Source organism: Balaenoptera ricei, chromosome 1 (genome assembly GCF_028023285.1).
Source record: "Balaenoptera ricei isolate mBalRic1 chromosome 1, mBalRic1.hap2, whole genome shotgun sequence".
Taxonomy (NCBI): Eukaryota; Metazoa; Chordata; class Mammalia; order Artiodactyla; family Balaenopteridae; genus Balaenoptera; species Balaenoptera ricei.
This window is the reverse complement of record NC_082639.1, coordinates 102543191-102566593: the sequence shown is the minus strand read 5'-3', so window position 1 is coordinate 102566593 and position 23403 is coordinate 102543191. Positions and strand designations below refer to the sequence as shown.

The following is a 23403-nucleotide window of genomic DNA, read 5'->3' as shown; positions in this document are numbered from 1 at the left end:
CCCGCCCCCGCAAATGTCCCCAGCTGTGCCTTTCTCTCCCAGGGCAGCCTGGCTTGCTCGGCTGGTCTCCCAGGTCTCAAACGACGAGTTGGGGCACTCCCTAGGGAGCACGCAATATCTTGGGTGCTGGACCCAATACCCTAATATCCCTCTGTGCCCTGAAGAGGGAAGTGACGTTTCACGTGATCGTGAAGGGTTCTGCATTAGGCTGTCCGGGCGTTTTGTTCATTTACAACCACATTCTGTCTCACAGGAGCACTCTCATTGGTCTTTTGCACCAGTGTTCAAGGGGTAGGTCCTGACCCGAGAGTCACAGGTTACAACGTCCAAGCACAGAAGATATTAAGTTCACAAAAGAAGTCACACAGCCAAAAATAAAGCTGGCTGAATGAGCGGAAACGCATGGTCTAGACTCGGAGACTTTCTGCCACTACTATTCGTCCCCACGCTTGGCAGGAAGGGAGGGTGAGGGCCTGAGGGCCTTTCTGACATGCCTTGTTTAAATGCAAAGTGTGTATGTGTGTGTGTGGTGTGTGTGTGTGTGGCTTACAGTCACAAAACACATGTGTTGGATGCTGGCTGAGTAGCTGTATCTGGCAAACACCCTACAACAAATATGTGCCCGTATCCCCACTGGCGGTGGAGGGAGGCTGAGATGCCACCGTCGCGTCTGCAGCATGAGTGAGCATCCTGGCTTTGCTGCACCACTGCTGTGCTCTGCAACGAGAGAGGAGCCAGGCCCTTCCTGGAAAAAGGCTTCTGGAGCCAGAGGTAGTTCCTCTTTCTCTAAAGCTAAAGATGTGATTCTTCAACCCCTCAAAATATTACTTTGTGCGGGAAAGAGCCTGGCCTGAGAGTCAGAAGACCTGGGTTCAAGTCCAGGCTTTGCGAGGAGGCAGATGCCTGTCATGGAGCAAAATCATTCACTCCTTCATCCATTTAACCAATATGCATCGAGCACTTGCTGTGCACCAACATTGTTCTGGGTGCAGGAGATACAGCAGTGAGCAAGACAACTAACCCTCTGTTGGCACAGAGCTTACATTCTAACAGGGGACCAGCCACCCCACTACGGGGAGAATAAAGCAGGGCAAGCACAGAGGGATGGGGTGCTAATTGTTAGGCTGGTCAGGGAGGAGTGGGCAAGGGATTTCTGAGCAGGGGGGCAGACAGGTGTAAAGGCCCTGGGGCAGGAACTCGGTGTTCACTTGGTGTGTTTGAAACAAAACAAGAGAGCCCGTGTCCTGTCCCCAGCACAGAGTGAAGGGGAGTGGTAGTGGGTGAAGACAGAGAGGGGAGCGGCAGATTGTGTGGGTCTTGTGAGCCATGGTAGGGAGTTTCAAGTTTTTTCTAAGAGTGATGGGAAGCTGGTGGAAGGATTAGAGCAGGGAAAACACATGATTCGATGTGCATGTGGAAAAGACCACTCTGGCTCTTGTGTGGAGGAGACTTTTATGGGATGGGGTGAGGTGGCATGAGTGGGTGTAAGGGACCAATTAGGAAAACCCCGCAGAGTCTAGAAAGGAGAGGAGGACGACGTGGCCTGGCAGTGGGGCAGCTTGGGGGGTGTGGGGAGTCATACTTGGACTATAATTAGAAAGTAGAGCCAAAAGGATCTGCTGGTGGATTGAAGGTATGGGTCATGGAAAGAGGGCTCAAGGATGACTCCTGGGTTTCTGGCTGAAGCAAATAGTTGAATAATGATTCCATTTACAGAGGTGAGAGCAGGGTTGAGAGGGGAACTCGAGAGTTCAGTTTGGGACATAATAAATTTGAGCAAATCATTTTCCATCCTCTCTTTTGGCCTCTGCCTTCTCAGCTATAAAATAAAGAGGATGCCCACGTGATCCCCAGGATCTCTCTGTGGTCATTAGGGTTATTTTTCTTAATTCTTCCACATTCTCATGTCTTTTAAACCCACCAATATATTTTGAATTCAGAGAAAAGAAGTGACAGGACTCTTCTAATTCTTCTTTGGGGAGAGAAAGAGATAGAGATAAAGAGAGAGAACAAAAGCAAGTCTCCATTTCCCACAAGGGTTCCCACCCATGCTGTTGTCCTAACAACCAGGAAAAAGGAAACAGGGTGGCGGGTGAGGGGACTGAATCAGAGCAGAGGGCACAGATGAGGAAGAATCACCAAAAATGTATGACTGGCCAGTGTGACTTAGACTTCATTTCCTACATTTCTTAGGTTTGCACTTGAGAAGTTTCAAGGGCTTTTGAAAGGAAAAGCACTTTAGCCTTTGAATCAAACTACCTCAAAGTTTGTGATTTAAGCCCAAAGAGTCATTCAACCTGTCTGAACCTCGGTTTCCTTTACTGTAAATGTAAAGACCTCCACTATCTCTTCAAGCTAGAACATTTTATGATTCTATTGCTTTTAAGGAAAGAAAAAAATCTGAATGCATGTCAAAGTCCAAGAAACTTGAGACCTGAATGGTTAATTTTTGAAAAAGTTTTGCAAACATTTTCATTCAACACCTTATTTATGGGGCACTTACTATGTGCCTAGGGTTGTAAAGTTACAACCTTGAAAATACAGATAAAAGTCCCTTCCTTATGGGGCTTTCCCTCTGGTTGTAGATAGATAGATAGATGATAGATAGATAGATATATCGATAGATAGATAGGGCATCCAGGTGGTGATAAAGCAAAGAAGGAGGGTAGAACATGTCAAGACTTGGGTGAAGATGGGATGGGGACCAGTGACACTATTTTATGTAAGGAAGTTAGGGAAGGTCTCCAGACAGAGGGAACAGCAAGTACAAAAATCCTAAGGTGACGTCACATTTAGAGTGTTCCAGGAAGAACAAGGAAGGCAGCAGTATGACTGGAGATGAGTGTGAGAAAGGGGAAAAGGAGGAAGAGATAGGTTTATAGAGGCAGGGGCTCCAGATCATCCAGGACCTTTGGATTTTCATGTGAGTGAGATGGGAAGTGACTGGAGGATTGTGAGCTGAGGACTGACGTAGAAGAGTAGAGTATCCTCTTGAGGAGTTTTCTATAAGAATTACGTGATTCTGCCTGAGCCAAGTCAGGGTGCTCACCTTTGGGGGTGGGGGCAACACTTGTTAGGTTGGAACAGCCTGTGAAACATCAGGTGGAGGCGGTCCATAGGAATTATCTGGAATTCACAAGCAAGGCTTGGCTAGAGCTATGCACTTGGACATCCTGGAATGATAGATGGTATCTGGAGCTATAGGAGTGGGTCAAATTGCCTAGGCTGAATGTGTAGAGTCTGAAGAGAAGAGAGCTCAGGACTGAGCCCTCAAGAGAGGGATGACAACATTTAGGGGTGGGCAGAGAAGGAGTCAGAAAGGAGACTAGGAAGGAGCAGAGGGAGAGGAGAGAGAGGGGCGTCACAGGAACCCAGAGAGGAGTGGTGCAAGGAGGAGAGGTGGACTGTGCTGAATGCTTCCCAGAGGTTGTGCAAGATGGGAATGGAGAAGTGGCATTCGATTTGTCATGCAGGGTTGGGCAGAAGCGACATTTGAGTTGATGTTTGAAGTTTCCAGCTGCCTTGGGTCGTGCTAAGTAGCCAGTAGTATAGCAGATTAGGTGTTCTGGGTGACTCTCCCCCGACCTGAAACAGCTAAAATGCTGGGTTACATATATATATTTTTAAAACCTTTATAAATGTCTCCCTGAGATAGAATGAAAGTAATAAATCCATAGACTTCAAAAATGAAGTAGAACTAGGAACCCTGGCAGGTGAGTGAACAAAGCTCGCTTTTACCCTGAGGGTTTGCTGACCCTTAGAGATCTGGACCTTTCATTGGCAACTGTGCAAGTCTAGGGGACAAATGAGATCATCTAGGGCCTGCCCCAGGTGGGAAGTCTGATAGTATTTTCCTGCATAAATCCGGACCTCAAAAGGCTGTATTCTCAGAATAAAGGTGAATAAGGAATAAATGTGCCATGAAGAAGGCAACTAGCTTGCCTTGACCTTGGCGCTGGGTGGAGGGAAAAGAATCCTCCCAGGATTTGCAGCCATGAGCTAGCCTCAAATATTTTCTGTCTGAATTTATCTGTCTGTTAGGCTGAAAAATCTCAAGCATTTAAATTTAATTTAAATGGCCTTGGGTTGGTAGTGCTCTCAGATAACTAGCAGAATTAAAAAGAAATCCTTTCCAGGTACCAAAACAACTTCAATCCAGACCTCAAACAATTCTCACAGGTAAAGTTTTAAGAAAAAATGAACAGTTCACCTTAAATATTTACAAAACACACAAGGAAACAAGCTCTATGACTGGCAATCAGTAAAAACAAACAAACAAACAAAAAATAGACAGCAAAACAACCAGTCAAAGATTTCAGATATTTGAATTTCAGATGTGGAATATAAAACAATTATGTTTAGTATGCTTAAACAAATAGAAGAGAAGCTTAAAAACATGAGCAGGAATAAGAGATTTTAAAGAATGAACAGGCAGGCTTGAGAAATAGGCCTAAATGAGAACTGAAAATAAGACCTGTAACACTAAAAATTTAAGACTCAGTGGATGGATTAAACATTAGCCTAGATGCAGCTGAAGAAAGAATTAGTCAACTAGAAGGTAGATCCAAAGAAATTATTGAGAATGCAGTTTTGAGTGATAAAAAGATGCAAATTATAAAAGAGAAGATAAAAGTATAGAGAGTAGACTGATAGGGTCTACTATACATGTAAATTGGATTTCCCTCTAGAAAGGAATATAGAGAGATTGGGAAAGAGGCAACATTTAGCGTTAAATGGTGATAATTTTTCAGAAATACTGGAAATAATTCCTCAGACTCAGGAAGCCTAACAAATCCAAAGAAAAAGAAAGATGGGAGGTGGGAGGGAAGGGAAGAGAGAGAGAGAAAAGAAGAAGAAGGAGAAGGAGGAGGAAGAGAAGGAGGAGGAGGGGGGGAGAGATGGGGGAGGGGGAGGAGAAGAAATTAAAAGCAGCCAGAGAGAAAAAGCAGACACCCCACAAAGAAACACCAAATAGTCTAGTGATTGACTTCTCAAGAGCAACATTGAAGCCAGAAGAGAGTGGAAAATATCTTCAGTGTGCTGAGAAAAATTGTGTGAACCTAAAACAAAACACTCAGAGAAACTCTCTGTCAAGAATGAAGGTGAGGGCTTCCCTGGTGGCGCAGTGGTTAAGAATCCGCCCGCCAATGCAGGGGACACGGGTTCGAGCCCTGGTCTGGGAAGATCCCACATGCCGCGGAGCAACTAGGCCCGTGAGCCACAACTACTGAGCCTGCACGTCTGGAGCCTGTGCTCTGCAACAAGAGAGGCCATGACAGTGAGAGGCCCGCGCACCGTGATGAAGAGTGGCCCCCGCTCGCCGCAACTAGAGAAAGCCCTCGCACAGAAACGAAGACCCAACACAGCCATAAATAAATAAATAAATAAATTTAAAAAAAAAGAATGAAGGTGAATAAGGACAATTTCAGACAAATAAAAACAGAGAGCTTACTCTTGTGGACTCTCACTGTAGGTCATGTCAGAGCATACAGTCCAGGCAGAAGGAAAATGATCCCTAATAGGAAGTGTGAGATTCAAGGAGTGGTGATTATAGAGAGTGGCAAATATGTGAGTAAAATAAGAAAATAATAATGATTATTTGTATTATTTATAAAATGATAATATTATTTTATACTGTAATATAAAGTTATAATATTTTAAAATAATATTTAAATATTTTAAATATTAATTTATAATATTTTATACATATAAGATTTATAATATAAATAGATAATAGTATATTATAATACATTTATAAAATAATAAATAAAATTTCTGTTTTACATGTGTGTGTATGTGGTGGCAGGGGGGACGGCCAACAGGCGAGAACCAGAATCCTGGCTACAGCAGCAGGTGCCATGGGACGGGGAATGGCAGGAGCCATGCCTTCTAGGTTCCTTGTTAGAGAGGAGAGTAAAGGTGTTGGCTAACTTTTGACTCTAGAGTTTAGTCTATATGGATAGGCTTTGTAACCATTAAAAGGACAGAGGTAGGATACGAGCCTTCCAAACTAGTAAGGGGGGGAAAGGAATGAAACAAAGAAAAAGAAAAAAAAATCAAGGTTTTAAAAGGCAAGAAGGTGAGGTGGGAGGCAGAGGAAGACATGGGTCAAGTAGAAAGTAAATAACAAGAGACAAATGAATCCAAACACATTATTCACCGTAAGAGACGCACATGGACTAAGCATTAGAGCTGCAGATCTCAACTGTCAGATGGGATTTTTTAGAAAATCCACCATTTACAAGAGACAGTTATCAACCACACAGAGACACAAATAGGTTAACAGTTAAAGGATGGGAAAAGATATAAGAGGCGACAGGGAAGCAAAATAAAGTGGTGTCCCTATATTAAGATCAGACAAAATCAATGTTTAGGCAAAACATTTATAATAGTTTAAAAAAGGTCACTTTATAGTGACAGAATCTTTAACTGGGAAGGCGTAAAAATTCTAAATCTGTATGTCCCTAATAATATCATCTCAAAGTGTATTAAGTAAAAGTTTGAGAGAACGATAAGGAGAAATTGAAAAATCCACACTCAATGGAAGATTTAAAAATAACTCTCTCAGGATTTCCCTGGTGGCGCCGTGGTTAAGAATCCACCTGCCAATGCAGGGGATATGGATTCGATTCCTGGTCCAGGAAGATCCCACATGCCGTGGAGCAACTAAGCCCGTGCGCCACAACTACCGAGCCTGCGCTCTAGAGTCCGCGAGCCACAGCGACTGAGCCTGCGTGCCACAACTACTGAAGCCCGTGGGCCTAGGGCCCGTGCTCTGCAACAAGAGAAGCCACCTCAATGAGAAGCCCATGCACTGCAACAAAGAGTAGCCCCTGCTTGCCGCAACTAGAGAAAGCCTGCATGCAGCAACGAAGACCCAATGCAGCCAAAAAAAAAAAAAAAAACTCTCTCAGTAAATGTTGGAAAATGCAGCCAAAAGACAAGTTGTGATACATGGAAAATTTGAGCAGTGCATGATCTAACTGACATTTCTTGAACATTGTATCTAAACTTGCATCCCTTCTTTGTATGACATAAAATAAGGAAGAAATGATAGGCTAAAAGCTGACCTCGAGGGGTATCAGAGGATTGAGGCCTTTCAGACTTTCTCTGACTATAATTCAGTTTAGTTAGAAATCAGTAACAAAAACATAATTAGGAAACACAAAGAATTTGAAAATAATACTTTTTAAAAACTTCTAAGCACCTCATAATTCAAAGAGGAAATCATGGCTGAAATTAGAAAATAAATAGAACTGAAAAAAGATGAAAACACAATATACCAAAAGTTGTAAAATTCCACTAAAGTGGTATGAAGAGGAAATTTATATAGTTAGAAAAGAAGAAAAACTGAGGATTTCTGAGCTAAGCATTAATTTAAGAAGTTATAGAAAGAACATCAGGATAAACCTGAGGAAAGTAGAGGGAAAGAAAGATATGAGCAGAAATGAATGAAACAGAAAACAAGTATACAATGGATAAGATCAACAAAACTCACAACTGATTCTTTGATAAGTCTCTAACAGATTATCAAGAAAGATGTGTATAGATGCATCAGAGTTTAAATAGAATGAACAAGTTTGTCAGTAAATTTGAAAACTTTGATAAAATGGGTAAATTTCTAATAAAATACAAATTGATAACACTTGCTCAAGAAGAACTAGAAAACCTGAATATCCTTTATCCCTAAAAGAAAATAAATAGTTTAAAATCTTCTGACAAAGAAAACAGAAGGCCCAGTCGGCATCTTAGGTGAGTTTTACCAAACTTTCAAGAATAATTTATGCATGAAATAGAATAGAATAGAAAAACTAGAGGGCACTTCCTAAACCTGGTGAAAGGCACAACTATAAAATTTTAGAGAACAATATAGGAGCATATCTCCATGACCTTAAAAAAAAATGAATGGGAAAGATTTCTTAAACAAGACACAAGATGTGCTCCATTATAATGGAGAAAGTCACTGAAAATTCACCTATGGTAAAACGAAGAATTTAGATCAGTGTTATCACTTCAGAAAATATGTTGACATTACCTCATAAATTTAAACACACATTTATTCCTTGAACCTGAAATTTCACTCCCATATATATACCCTTAAAAGACTTGATTGCATCAGAAGACATATATAAAACTGTGCATAAAGACAGTTCAAATCACTGAAACTAGAAACAACCCAAATGCCTAATTGCAGTAACATAAATATATGAAGTGGCATAATCTTACAGAGGAATATTATACAGCAGCTAAAAGGAACACACCACTCCACATGCATCCACATGGAGAGTCTCAAAGGTGTACTGTGGACATAAGAAGCAAATCACAGAAGACTTCGTTTAAAAAGACAATTGGGATGTACGCAGGTCACATTTTTTAAAAAAATGATTTCTGACTGCATCTTTATCAAGAACAGTATTTCTTTTATCTTTTTTTATATATTTATTTATTTATTTACTTTTGGCTGCGTTTGGGTCTTTGTTGCTGTGCATGGGCTTTTCTCAAGTTGCAGTGAGTGGGGGCTACTCTTCGTTGCAGTGCGTGGGCTTCTCATTGTGGTGGCTTCTCTTGTTGCGGAGCATGGGTTCTAGGCACGCGGGCTTCAGTAGTTGTGGCATGTGGGCTCAGTAGTTGTGGCATGCGGGCTTCAGTAGTTGTGGTTCACGGGCTCTAGAGCACAGGCTCAGTAGTTGCGGCGCATGGGCTTAGTTGCTCCGCGGCATGGGGGATCTTCCCGGACCAGGGCTCGAACCCGTGTCCCCTGCATTGGCAGGCGGATTCTTAACCACTGCGCCACCAGGGAAGTCCCGCAGGTCACATTTTGTTGATTCTAAAATTTACTTTTTCACCTTTTAATCTCTAAAATTAGGATGCATCTCATCCTCTAAAATTAGGATGCATCTTATAATCAGTGGTGTTTTGTAATTACCCTTAGCAGCACTTTTTCTTTCTTAGACATGAAATAATGATGCATCTCACAATTGTTGGGGGCTTAGTTTCAATGAAATATGATAGGTGGTAGAATGAAAGAAAAGCAGCAGAATGACTAACCTAAAATTCGGGATCACAATTACCTATATTCAGGGAGGGAGGGGGCTAAGGAATGGAAGGGTCACCTAGGAGAATTCTAAAGTATTGGCAAAATGTTATTTTTTCACCTAGACAGTGAGTATATTGGTATTTGTTTTACTATAATTCTTGAAACAGTTTCGACTCTCGCACGTATGATATTTTTTGCAATTAGAAAAGTGTGAAGAGGTAAGGAAGTGGAGACACATGTATAATAATTCGGGAAGCTGGATAGAACGGGGGGAAGAGAGGCAGGTGGTGGTTGGGGGAGGGTGTGGAGGGTGCTACAGGGAAGGCGGCCCTGAGAAGCTGGGGGGCCAGCCCATCGCACGTGGAGAAATCAGGAGAGATATTCCTCTGTTGCAGCAAGAGTGACAAAGGAAAAGATGGGTTTATGGAATATGTGGTGTTATTTTGGGCATGTTTTCCTTGTGATGGTTTCTAATTTCTTGGTGAAGAATTTATCTGTGGGGTGGTGGTAGTTATCAAACGGACAAACGGACATGAGGAGTAGGCGTCTAAAATGCTACACATTTATTCCACAGTTACTCCATGCCACGTCTAAACGAAGAGTTTTGTACATCCATTGCTCTGTTTATTCCCCCCATCAAAGCAGTGAGGTATATATTCTCTTATGATGTATTCATTTCCCAGGGTCGCCATAACAATATACCACAGACTTAAACAGCATGGCTTAAACAACAGAAAATTACTTTCTCACAGTTCTGGAGGCTGCAAGCCCACGATCAAGGTGCTAGCCTTGCTGGTTTCTCCTGAGGCCTCCACTCAGTTTGCAGATGGCCTTTTTCCTTTGCACCCTTGCCCATGGTGTCTCTACCTCTTCTTCTAAGAACATCAGTCCTATTGGATTAGGGCCCAAACCCTAACGGCCTCATTTTAACTTAATCACCTCTTTAAAGGCCTTAGCTCTAAATACAGTCACATTCTGAGGTACTGAAAGTTAGGGCTTCAACATGTGAATTTGGGGGCTGGGGGACACAATCCAGCCCATAACAATGCCCATAAAGAAATGGAGATTTAGGGAGGTTGAACAGCTTGCCAAGGGCATGCAGGTACAGTGTAAGAGCTGGGATGCGAATGCAAGCAGATCAATTGCAGTCTCTGAATGCCAACCATTCCACTAAAAAACAGTCTGGTGCCTGAGAAGAGTGGAGATGCATGAAAAAAGGCTTTTGGAGAATTAAAAAAAAAAAAAAAAAAGCTTCCGAATAAAGGAGTACTATTCTATTATTAGACTTTCAGAGCTGTGCAATCTGTCCCAGGAAACAGAATAGATGGAATGTCCTCTCATACACTCCCTTTTTAAATCTGAGTTTTAATCAAAAAGACTGTAGTTTTTGGCCAAAACGGCAGTGAAGGCCAACAACTCAGCATCCGCTGAAGTCCTCAGTCCCTGGTTCCCTTTTTGGAGAAGCCTGGTGTAAATTATGAGCTGAGGAGGGCGACACCTGCTGGGCTCTGCGGTGCATGGGTGGGAACCTGGCTCTTTTCATAGGCAGTCCCCCACTGCTCTCTGCTGGCCAGCAGTTAGGAACACCCAGGAATGTGCAGACAGCCCTACTTCATTCAAAAACTACAAATCCATAGGGAAAGATGGGAAGAATCTACTGGAATCAGACTGTGGAGTATGTCAGTCCCACTCCTTTCCATACATATACATACATTTCAAATCAATGGTACAGTCAACTTTCACTTGGCATTCCGTGACTGTGCAGCTGTTTTAAAACTTGTGTCAGTTTTCATCATTAAAAAATATATATCTGCCACCTTCTCGAAAATGATGTTTCTCAAGATCCAAGAATATGAGAATTCGAATGCAGGTTTTGATGACTTAATAAAATATTGGTTTGTTCATACTTTCATGTTTTCAAAAACTATAGACTGATTGTTCAACATTTTAAAACCATGATTTCCTATGTGATAGTCCAAGGACCCCACCACTTGGTTACAGTATTTTTGTAAAAATAATTGTTTTCATTTTCATATGTGACTTTTATTTAAAAAAGAATCAGCAGTTCATGCTTTTAGAAATTATTTATCTGGGGAAAATGTTCTAAGTAATAAAGGATTCCCTTGTATTGAGAAGCATAAATAAGTGCCAGAAGAAACTATGGATCTCCGGAGAACTCCTAGAATTCCTGGTGTATGTGTGTCACAGGACGCGTGGCCTTGAGGACCTCGGTGAAATTCAAAATGAGAGGGCTCAAGGGCCTTCAGTGTCCCCATCCTCGTGTGGGTCCCCAGACTCCCTTTACACAGTTGCCGGAATGGGCATTTAAAATGCAAATCAAATCATAATACCCTTCTGCTTCTGGAGAGGTCAAATATCACACATCTGATTTTAGAGTAAAATACAAATTCCTTACCAGGTTTACAAGGCCAAGTGATCTGGCTCATGCCAGCCCCTCTAAGTCTGCCCTTGGCCCCCTTTTCTTCCCTTGAAGCTGTTTGCATTTTCATCCTTCAAGGATCTCTCTGTGGCTCTATTTCAATATTCTGTTTATTTTCTTCAGGCCACTTGCTACAACTTGTAATAATCAAGTGTGTTTATCTGTTGTTCATTTCCTGTCTTTACCATTAGGCATCATCTGCATCAGGTAAGTCCTTGTCCATCTTGCTTTTGCTGCATCCCCAGTACCTAATGAGTATATATTTATCAGTGAATGAGGAAGTGAACCACTAAGTGAGCAAAGGAAGGAACTGAGAGGTGAGTGACACCAAAGTCATTCCATGCAGATAGATCACAGTACCGAGTTCATTCCATAAACAGAAAGAAGTCTCATCCCTGACCCACGGCATGGGAAGCAAGGAAGGGCAGTCACTGGGGTTGCTGCGCTCTCATCTTTGACCGCACTAGTCATCGAAACCACTCCTCCCTTCTTAGAGAACACCAGGGAAGCAGGCAGATCCACAAGCCTGAACCACTGTTGAGGAGAACTGGAGGGCACACGGGCCACACAGGCATGCTAACCCATCAGACGTAATCATTTAATCGGTGGAGTAGATACCGATCCTGAATGCAAACACCAGCCACTAAACCAACGAGTAACACTTTGTGTTGATCCAGCACCTTCCCCTTGAAAGGGCAGCAGCACAGTCTGTAGGCTCGCAGCCCTGCTCTGAGGGAGGCATATGCACAGTCCCATTTTACGAATGGAACAATCATGAGCCCGTGGTCAGTGGGCTGGAGAACCACTCGCGGGCAGCAGGCTGATGCCTGGCCTTCCGGCGGTTCTCTCTACATCGTCCCTGACAGACAACCAGAGCCTGAGCAAGGGAAACTAAATTCAGAAGTGTCATCAGTTCAGAAACTATGGCTCGGGGAAGCTTGATGAGAGCTGTCTCCCGAAGAGGTAGCTAGTGGGGGGCAGAAATGCTTGCTTGGCTGCAGAGAGGCCTGGACCAGACATCTTGGGGCACAGTTTTTCCCCCCTGAAGTGCTGCTGGGTTGATGGAATTTTCCTCTGCCGTCCGTTGCTTCTCTCCCGGGCAGGATCCTGGCCTCTGACTGAGGAACGATCCACAGAGAGTGAGGTCAAGCTTGAATGAAATGTCCAAGAGTGTCCCACGCGGGGCAGCATCAGGGCAGGCTGATCTGGGGGTTCTTCAGGAAGAAGGCCAGCTTCTGGGCCAGGGCCCCCAGCTCGCCTGAATTGGCGTACCGCAGGAGGTTGCTCTTGCGCACGAAGTAGTGTTTCAGAAAGTGCTGGCTCACGCACTTGTGCAGCTTCCTCACCAGGCGCAGGAACGCTCTGCTGAAGACCCGCCAGTCCTTTGGGTGGGGATACTTCTCACAAGTCCAGAAGAGCACTGTCTGTGGAAGGAAGAGGCGGTGTCAGACATCGTCCCGGGCTATTGAAGGAGAGTGTCTTCAGGAACGTTCCTGAGCTCACGTGGCCTTGGAAGGAGGAGACAGGAGCCCCAGGGGCAAGCTGGGTCTGCCGTGGATTTATGATCCCCAGCCTTGGACGGGCTCTCAGCCTCCTCCTGCTGGTCTCCTATACCTCTTTGGTAATTTATTCTCTCCGTTGGCATTTCCAATGATCACCACTCTCCTAAAATTCACGATTCCCCACACCTGGCAGATGCCTTTGCCTCCTTTACAGGGAAAATGCCTCGTGCGTGCAAACCAGCCATCGTTCCTTCATTTGGTATCTTCCTCTCTGCATCCCCTTAGCCTGGGAAAATCCCTCTGCAGGGCTGGGATCTCCCCTTCCAGGAACTGTAAATGATTGAGTTTCTTCTTCCTCATTGGCTTTTAAATCTATTAAAGCTCTCCTGCTCTCCAAGTGCCACATCTCCCTCCTGCCCTAACTCTCACCTCTCTGCAAATCCAGGCTTCTGCAGAGAATCATCTTAATAATTTGTCATTTCCTCCCCTCTGATTTCCTGCTTTAACCCACTCCAATATGGATTCTTCTGCCATCAGTCCTCAAAGGCTGCTCTCCTTAAGGTCCAGTGATCCCCATGTTTGCTAAATCCAGCAGGCTCTTTCCAGCTCTCACCCTACCTGACCTTTCAGTGGAATCTGGTTCTCTCATGCATACCCTCACTCTTGAGCCATTCTTCACTTGGCTTCCAAGTGGGTTTCTCTGAGCAGTGCAGCTACTCCTTGGCGTGCTCACCTTCTACCTGCCCTAATGCTAGAGTTCTGGGGGCTCAGTTCCAAGCCCTCTTCTCCCACCAAATATAGATAACTTGCTATTTCTTTTCTCCAGTTCACACTTCTCCTCTGACCTCCTTAACCTGGTATCTCTTGGCCATCTGAAAGTTATCTCAGTCCATATGTCCAAACTGAACTCCTGGCCCTCCCCCGCATACCTCGTGTGCTTCCAGGGTTGTTTATCCAGCCTGTTACGCAAGACGAAAACCTAGGAGTCATTCCCCTCCCTCACCACCTCCAGTCAAGTCCGGCCAGTCCTCCTGCCTATGTAGTTTTCAATCCACCCACTTATCTTCACCAATACGATCACCCTCTCCCACTGTGTCTCGCCCGGACCTCTGCCACAGCTTGCACCTCTTCTTGTCACCATCCTATCTGTCATCATCCACACTGCAGCCAACGTGATCTCTTTGAAATATAAATCTGTCTATGTTTCTTCTTGTCTAAAATACTTCAAAGTCTTCCCATTGTTTGTTAATTAAAAAACACCATCCTTAGCATGGTTTGGTTGACAAGGTTTGGTCCCTCCCTTCCTTTCCAGCCTCATCTCTCCCTGTGTTCTCCCTCGCTCTTTCCTTCTAGCCACACTGGCCTCGTTTCATGCTCTCTTCTATCACAGGGCCTTTCACAACCCACTTCTTCCATGTGGAGCGTACTTCCTTCCCCAACTTGTCCAGGAAACTCATCCATCAGATCAAACTTCCCTATGACACCCATTAAGCACTCTCTTCATCCCATACTTCTCATATGCAGCAATGACGACAGTGGTGGTAGTTTTCCTGTGTATTTAGGTGATTCCCTACTAGATGGCAAACCCTATGTGAGCAGAGGACTAGACCTATTTGTATTCACGCTGATGTTACTACATTCAGCAGAGGGACTGGCCCATGGGAGGCAGTCAATTGACATTTATTGACTGAGCGAAATAATTAATGTTTGGGTTTAGATGTTGAGTATTTTGAAAATATAGTCTTTCCTAAAAAGTAAAAGAGCAGTTTTAGGTTCACAGCAAGATATTGAATGTGTTTTGATTTGGAGTACATTGTTTTGAGTAAGTGAGTTGGAGATAATTTCATGCTAGTCAAGATAACCTAGATACAAAAACATGTTTTAATTCCTCTTGTAGTTAAGCTTTTATCTCCCTAAGCAAACAGAAGCAGTTAAGCCTATTATAAGCAAGCCTCTGTGCCTTTGATTAGGTTTAGGAATAAATAAGCCGATGAAAGATAAGCTCTTTCTTCACATGAAATTGCTATGGGGGAGAAGTCTCTTTGGGGAGGAGGTAAAGACCTTCTAGGAGGTGCCCATGATTGGCACATCCTTCCTGATGCTGTTTTGCAACCCGGTGTCTTCCACTTTCCCCCGACTAAAGTCTTGGCAAGGATCCTGCACACTTAAGCCATCAACCAGGATGGTATCTCATACCCCATTACCAGCAGCCGTGTCCATCCCAGTGCCTCCATGTGAGAGAATTCTACCCTCGGACAAGGGTGGAAGACGAGGGGAAAAGGCAGTCAGTACTGTTTCGATTTCTCAACAAATAACCCCCTTTTAAATGCTAATTCTTGAGAATGCACAATTTTATTATGCCGCGTAGGTGGGTTAGGGAAGACTAAAACAGGGGACCTTTAAGGAGTTGCCCTGAAATCCTCTAGATGATTTGGAAGCCACTGGAATACAAGTAAATCATGGATGGAATGCAGTTTTGAGAGCAGTCAAGGGCTGGGAGGCCCGTGGTGGCCCTATTCAATCTTTCTAAAATACTCATGGTACTTAAAGTGTTTTCATCCATCCTAATTGTGGAGCAATGAAGTCAGTGGTTAGTTAAGAGTATGAGATTTGATATGAGACCGCCTGGAGTTTCCTTCTCAGCTCTGACTTTTCCTAGTGTGGCCAGTGGAAAGGCAAGTAAGAAAGAAGCTAAATCCCAGAAATGAATTAGACTAGCTTCAGAAAGTACATGTCCTCGATCCAGGAGAACAGGTGTGTGTTTTTAGGGGGACATGTTTGGGGACACTTTAAGAATGTTGAAACTGGAGAGAAAGGCCCCAGTATGTGCAAATGAGATGTTAACAGATTCTTGGGCAGGTCAGGGAGAACAGGTTATCAGAAAAGATAAGAAAGCAAAGCAAAGATGAACAATTTTGCTGGGGGGAAAAGTGGAGTAAAATGTGAAGTCATTCATTCAGATGATCAGCAAATATTTACTGAGCAACTACTACATACGAAGCACTGGGAGAGATACAAAGCGTTCGGTATGAGTTGCCCTTAAATAGCTTGTGTTAGGCCTGAAAGAGTAACACGGGGCTGGGAAATGGTTGTCTACTGGATGAGACGAGGCCCAGGTAGGAGCATGCAAGGAAGGCACCACACACCCCAGGGACCTGTGCTCACCTGTGTAGAAGGTCGGGGAGAAGGGCTGAAGCTCCAGGATGGATACTAGCTGGGCTGGGGCTACTAAGAGCCTCATACCTACCCCCCCACAGTGTGTTGCACGCAGTATTACCCGAGCATCCGGCTCACCATGGGTGGTCAGAAATTTGAGAAAGAGGAGCTGAGAGTGTGATCAAAGGCCATCTCCCCAGGGGGGACCCCCTGATCCCCCGGTCCAGGTCAGGTTCTGCTACCCTGAGCCTTCCTAGAGCAACGCTCCTCTCCACCCCAGCATTCCCCCACGTGGCACGATTCCACGCACACCTGCAGACTGTTTGACCCACGTCTGTCTCCCCTGCTGGACCACAAGCTCCATGAGAGCAGGAACCACATCTGCGTTTGTTCACCTTGTACCGCCAGGTGTAGAGCACACAGCAGGTGCAGGGGCAAGTGACTGGCCCGCAGGGATCTCAATAAACATTTGCTGAGTGAGTGAGTGAGTGAATGCATGTATGGCTGTCTGATGGTAAGTCCTTGCCTGGTGATTTGCAACCCAGAAGTTCAGGTTTGCTGCCAGGTTTGTCGGGTACCCCAACATTTCCTGGTTTTCTCCTCTGCACAGAGCGCGTGTGTGAGTGTGTATGTGTGTGCGCATGAATGGCTGCACTTGGGCGAGAACGGGGACTGAATGAGTCATAACGTGAGGGAAAATGTGAATCCATCTCAGGTTTGAGGAACTCCCAAGATTTCACCAGACTGTAGACTTCTCAGGGGCAGAGACTGCATGCTGTAATTCATTTCTGAACCTCAGCACGGTTTCTGGCACATAGTGGGCGCTTGTGTTGGTTTGTCGAGTGAAATAAAAGGAGGGGAGAGGGAGAGGGAGAGAAGGCAAGACAGAAAGGAAGGAAGGGAAGAGGGAAACTGGAAGAGGGAAGAAAGGAGGTGGAGGACAGGGACCCTGGGCAGGGGTGCTGTGGACATGCACGCAGCTGGGGCTGTATAGCGCCATAAGGAGTACTAAGTTGTGAGATGGCAAATATGGACACTAGGCCCCCTCCTACTCGTCACACACACCCCCGTTGTGAGTGGCTCTGGTGACCCTGCAGAGGCCGCAGAGGGACCCACCCAGCCCCAGCCGCCCTGGCCCTCTAGGCCGGGGCGGCACACTCACCTGAAGGTGGTAGGACGTGATCACAGGTCTTTTCCCTGGACACCAGACGTCCTCCTTCATCTGCCTCATGGCCTGGAGACACTTCCTGCGGCAGCCCCCGTCCTCATCCAGCTGCTCCAGCAGCACCTGTTCGGCCCGCAAGAAGCTCAGCTGCCAGTGATAGTTTGAACAGGCCAACAAGCTAAACCCAAACGACTGGGGGAAGAGAAAAACAGCGGGAAACGAGAAGGATGATGCTGGTTGAGGAGAAAGCCATCTCCGAAGCCGTCCACTAGGAGGGGGGACCTGCCACTGGGCGAGCAGCACATCCCACGTGGGGACACGGAGGGAGCCTCAGGGGAGCCCCTTGCACGCAGGCAATTAACTGGGGAGGCTGCGTCCACTTTCTCTTGGGCAGTGGTTCTCCAACTTGAGCCTGCCCCAGAATCACCTGGAGGGCCTGTGAGAACACAAATTGCTGGGCCCTGCCCACCGAGTCTCATTCCCTAGGGCCAGAGCGGGGCCCGGGAATCTGCATTTATAACAGATTCCCAGGTGCCGCTGCAGGTTCTGGGGATCTAGTGAAATTTCAATCTTCCTTCCGAAGCTGGTTGGTGGTTAGTGATGCTGTGGTTGGTTAAGGTGAGAGCATCTCTGGTGAGCCGGGACCCTGCAGGCTCATACCTTGATGCACTGCACTCTCTCTGCAGAAGGCCAGCGCTTCAGACACGAAGGCCACCGGGCTTTCTTGGACCAGGCGGTGGGGATCTCCACTGAGGGGGTCAGCTCTAGTTCCACCCGACCTGTGGAGGTTTCCACGGCGACTCGAACTGCAGGGCGGTCCATTAGCATGCTGACCTTACCTGGTGGTAAATGACAGACAATGGGAAGACAAAGCTTGGCTCAATACTAGCGTTCAAAGAAGGAATTTGTGAGCTGTGGCTCCTACCAGCTCCTTGTAACTGGTGGGGCAAATCTCAGAGTTTCAGTAGCACACCAGGGCAGCGTGTTTATGTCAACACTAGACAATTAGCTAAGTAAATATTGATAAAAACATTGCTAGAAAATCTCATTGTTGGTGGGGTTTACTTTTTTCTTACATCCTCCTCCCCTACCTTTTCTAAAAAAATTAATAGACTCTTTCCAGAAGGCTCGACTGAAAGAGACAGAGAATACAAGGAAAAGGTGTAGCTTTTGCAACGGTAAGATGAAATCCAAGCATTTTTCTATAGCCCCATCCATTCCACCCAGATGTCGACGACCCCATTTAGGACAGCCTCAGACCCCTTACTTATGCATTGCCTTTGGTGGAGTTCAGCTTAACCTGTCTCTTAACTAAGTCACACGGTCTCAGAGACGGTATTTGTTCCCAGCACCCATGAACCAGCCTAGCCTCAGATGGATTTATCATCATAAGCCTTGAAATCATAAAATACTTCCAAGTGTGGCATAGCCGCTGGCTTGAAGAGTCAAGTAAGCAGAAAGAAGCCCTCCCTGTCTTTTCCAACCAGGCAAAGAGAGGGAGAGAAAAGGAATGGATCTGGCAAAGTTTTCCAGCTCATACATTAGAATTCATTTCCAGTTTGTTCCCCCTTCTTTCAACAGATACACAGTAATGTTTTGTTTGTTTGCTTGCCTTCATCGTAGATAAGGATGAGCCGTCTTGAATCGGGATCTGTTATTTTGCTTTTCCTCGCTCAGAGAAGGAAACGGAAACTCATTTATTAATTGTGTTAGGCTGTTCAAAAGGAAAACACTCCTCTCCTTGGCTGGGGCATGATAAAGAGCTTATTGTCTGCATCTCATCAGAGCTGCCCAGACAGGAACATGACAACGTCTGGTACTTCAGTGTTATTTACTGAAAGCACCCCATCAACCTGGCCCAGTTTGAATCTCTTACATGCACTTTCACTATTAACAGTGTCGCAGAGTGAGGAGGTGAGCAAATGTTGGCACCAGCCTGCCCTGGCCCACACCCTGCCTCGGCTACTCTGCTAACTCGGTGTGTGACCTTTGGCCTGTTACATAATCTCTCTAAATCTCAGCTTTCTTGTCTGTACAACAGTTAGAAAAATGATCCTAACTCTCACAGGGTTGCTGTGAGTATTAAATGAAATAATCCATGAACGCACCCTCTACATGGTAAAAATCCATTCAACACGAGCTATTTCCATTACGGAATCTTTCAGAACTATTCTGTCTAGACAAGCAAAAGTACATGCAAATCCTTTTCTTTCTTTACAAGTGGGGTTGCATATTATTCAGCAATTTGGTTTTTCACTTAATTATGTTGCACGGGCGTTTTTCATAGCTCTGTGTGTGCATATGTACACACACACCCCATTCTTTTTTTAATCCTAATTTATCTTTTACTTCAATTTACTCCACCAATGAGAAATATATGCAAATGCAAAAGTCAACAAAGTATTTTAAAAGGGAAATGAAAAGGAGGGATTTCTGTTAAAGCCGTATGTTGGATTGGAGATCCCCTAACCCACTGCCAATAAGACATATAAAAGTTTAAAAACATTATTTGTATGTAAGGAGACTGCCAGGAAGTAGGAGAATCATTTGAAACTAGCAATGAAGCAAGAACGCCTACCCAGGAAAGTACTAAGTGGGAGAATTGCCAAAATACCTTCATGGCGTTAAGCCTCGGTACTTAACAGCTTCTGTGCATAGAAACTGCACAGAGAGGAAGAGAGGAGGTCTAACGGGCTGAGCCTGGGGCTTATGCTGGGTGGTAAGCCTCACAAACCCGGAATCAGGAAAAGCTGTATCTTGAGGGAAATTATGAACTAAGAGAAGTAGGCAGATTTTCTTGTGGGCTCTGGAGAGTTGATTTAATACAAAAAACAACAACAACAAAAACCAAGCTCTTCCCTCCTCCTTAGAATTTCAAAGGCGTTAGTCACCAACCTGTGTTTAGGGCCCGAATGTTTACATTCCCAAATCATCTAGGTAAGATGGTACTTCTGAGAGTACCAGGAAAAATCAAACACAAGTCTTCTCGGAGAAACACACCCCGATATGCGCATGGAGTGTGAATGGTGTTGCACAGACAGCGGGTGTGGGGCTCCAATCCAATATCGACAGACCTCGTGCCTTTTAAAGGCCGCGTGATAGTCCACTAGGCGGAGGTAGCATAATTGATGAAGTCAGTTTTCCTTTGTTAGCCATCAGATGATTTCTAATTACTTACTATTACAAAGCCGATTCAGTAGATATCCTCATGCATATTTCTTTGTGTATCTGCAGGAATGTATCTTTAGAACTGGAATTGCTGAATTGCCAAGTAAGCACATAACAAAAATAAAAATGGGCTAGCTGCCCTTTAAAAAAGGAGGCACCAATTTATGCTTCCAAGAACAATGCATGAAAATGCCTATTTAACCATACTCACTCCTGCACGGAGCATGATTATATGTCAGCCTACTAGGTGTTTTAATGTATATTTCTTGAAATGTATGTTAGATGGAGCATTTCTTATTTTTACTAGCCATTTATATTCTTTTTCTGTGACTCGTGCTTTTCGGTCAGGATTTCTATTGGTCTGCTCATAGCTTTTCTTATTGGTTTATAAATACTCTTTTATAATTAAGGAAATTAGCCATTTTCCCAGTTTGAAATTCACCTTTTTACTCTGTGTGAACAGAAACATGTGTGTGGGCAGGTGTGCACATATGCCACACTGTACAGTAGCTTAGGATTTGGGGGTTGTGAGAAAATTATAATTCGAAAAGATTCATGCACCCCAATGTTCATTGCAGCACTATTTACAATAGCCAAGGCATGGAAGCAACCTAAATGTCCATCAACAGATGAATGGATAAAGAAGATGTGGTGTGTATATATATATATAATGAAATATTGCTCAGCCATAAAAAAGGATGAATAATTTGCAGCAACATGGAATAACCTAGAGATTATCATACTAAGTGAACTAAGCCAAAGACAGATATCACTTATATGTGGAATCTAAAAAAAAAAAAGATACAAATGAACTTATTTACAAAACAGAAATAGACCCATAGACATAGAAAACAAACTTATGGTTACCAAGGGTGAAAGGGGCGTGGGGAGGGATAGATTAGGAGTTTGGGATTAACATATATACACTACTTATAAAATAGATAACCAACAAGGACCTACTGTATAACACAGGGAACTATACTCAATACACCGGAAATGAACACAACATTGTAAATCAACTATACTTCAATAAAAAAGAAAAGAAAAAAAAAGATTTTGGGGTTGTCAAACATAATCAGTTCCTTATGGCTTCTGGCTTTTTGTGTTTTGGTATGTCAGTGGTTCCCAGATGTGCTGTCCCAGCACACTGGAATACTGCAGTCAGTTGGAGGGTGTTGTAGTGGAAATGTGCTAATAACAAAGATCTGAGGTTGATGAGTAATTTGTGAAAGTACCCAGGTTTTGAAGCTAACATCTTGGAAACGGCGCATAACCCAAAGACTGTCTTATCTACGCCAGGGCAGTAGATTGAGGCCACGGAAGTGTGTTGTGAGTATGAATTACATTCTGTGTGTCACAGCAGAAAAAAGAGCTAATTCATATTATGGGGATTAGACAGATGTAAAAAGCACATGATTTTATCCTCAATCTAGGGGCATGAGCTTCAGGAAACACCCAAGCAGAGGTTGTTTTTTTTTAGAGCAAAATGGAAATGCCAAGACATTTTCCTTGTACATTTCCTGATCGGCTCACCTGACAGGTGACAGGTGTCAATTGCGTTTTCGACCAGCTTCCGGAACACCTGGAGGACCTTGGCGGGCACAATGTCTCCGTCAATGTTCACATCTGCCTCGTGCCACTGCCACAGGCTCTTCAGAAACTGCTCCACCTCCAGCCACTGCTGCAGGCCCTCCGGGTCCCGCAGCGGGCAGGGCAGCTGGGTGCCCTGCAGGGTGTAGTAGCGCCAGCGCTGCTGCCGGGCCTCTCTGTACCCGGCCAGGCCTCTCATCGGCACTGTGACGAGGAGCTGGGTGGGGGCCAAAACCTGGGGTTAGGAAAGGAGGGAGAAGGAGTGTGAGTTCCTAGACTCGGGAGGTGACAGAAGCCCTCAGGGAGCCGCCCTGCTGACCCAGGCCGCTCGGTTAACCACTCAACCCTTAGCAACGTGACAAGGAGGACAGAACTGCGCCCACCTGCCCGCCTGTTGGCAGAGGATTCCGTCTCTGTTGTGCCACTAGCCCATTGTAACGCTTCGGGCAAAGAAATTAACTCAGTGAGGCCTGGGTTTCATGGATCTGCAAGGAAAAAGAGTGAAGTGGGCCCGGAACTCTAGAGGCACCTAAAGCTTGAGGGGAGGGGGACAAAAAAGCAGGGAGGGGAACTAGTAGTCACTGCTTTCTGCACACACCAAGCACTGCAATTCTTGTGCATTACCCTATCTCGTGTTCACAGCCACACCTGAGGTAGGCTTCGCTAAAATTTCCCAGATGAGGAACCTGAGGCTCAGAGGGGCTCCAAGTCTCCCCAGGGACACACAGCCAGTCAGTGGTAGAGCCGGAACTTGACTTTAGGTCTTCTGATTGCTTGTTCAATGGTTAATTGTCTCTCCTGAGCTGGTTCTTAGTCAAGAATCAATGACCCGGGATGGGTGAAAGATCCGGTATGAATTAAGGGTGGGAAGGGATGGGAGAGGAGGTGAAAGAATTCTGCAAAATGCCTCCCTTTCTTTTTGCTTGTACTGATGACCCACAGACAGTGTTAATGGCTAATCCTTACAGAATCACAGGTGACATGAAAGCCTGTTTGTTGAGACAAGGTGAGCTATTGAGATGATTCTAAGTTTAATGGGAAAAAGTAAACACTAAGAATCTACTTACTCTGTTTCTACAGGAACCGGGAAAGCAGTGGTCAGGCCAATAGTCCAAGAGATAGAACAAATTAGTCCACAGTGCGGTACCACCAAAGGGAAATGACCTTTAATCACATCACCCAGCAGCCCACTCCACCCTGCATGTTTCCCCATCACTCAGCTATACACGGGAGGAGCCACCTCCTTTCCACGGAAAGTTCTGACAGTGGAATTTGGATAAACTTTGCCCAGGGACCAGTCAGTGGCGAATTCAGGGGTGAACACCAAAATCAGCAATAACTGATT

At 44.8% G+C, this 23403-nt stretch overlaps 1 protein-coding gene across 5 annotated transcripts in view; it reads right to left on the bottom strand.

Annotated features, from left to right (window-relative positions):
* Nucleotides 1-23403, bottom strand: part of MAB21L3 (mab-21 like 3) — a 49959-nt gene that overhangs the window by 14845 nt on the left and 11711 nt on the right. For 2 of the 5 annotated variants that reach the window (XM_059928625.1, XM_059928635.1), the window contains exons 4-7: nt 22002-22293; nt 17961-18139; nt 17298-17492; nt 9586-12901 (exon numbers count right to left, since the gene is read on the bottom strand). In XM_059928625.1, coding sequence (XP_059784608.1) covers nt 12668-12901; nt 17298-17492; nt 17961-18139; nt 22002-22293 — 900 coding nt within the window. In that variant the 3' untranslated portion in view covers nt 9586-12667. Of the gene's footprint in view, nt 1-8559; nt 8759-9585; nt 12902-17297; nt 17493-17960; nt 18140-22001; nt 22294-23403 lie in introns of those variants that run through there. The other 3 variants (XM_059928663.1, XM_059928644.1, XM_059928654.1) reach the window with 3 other exon arrangements.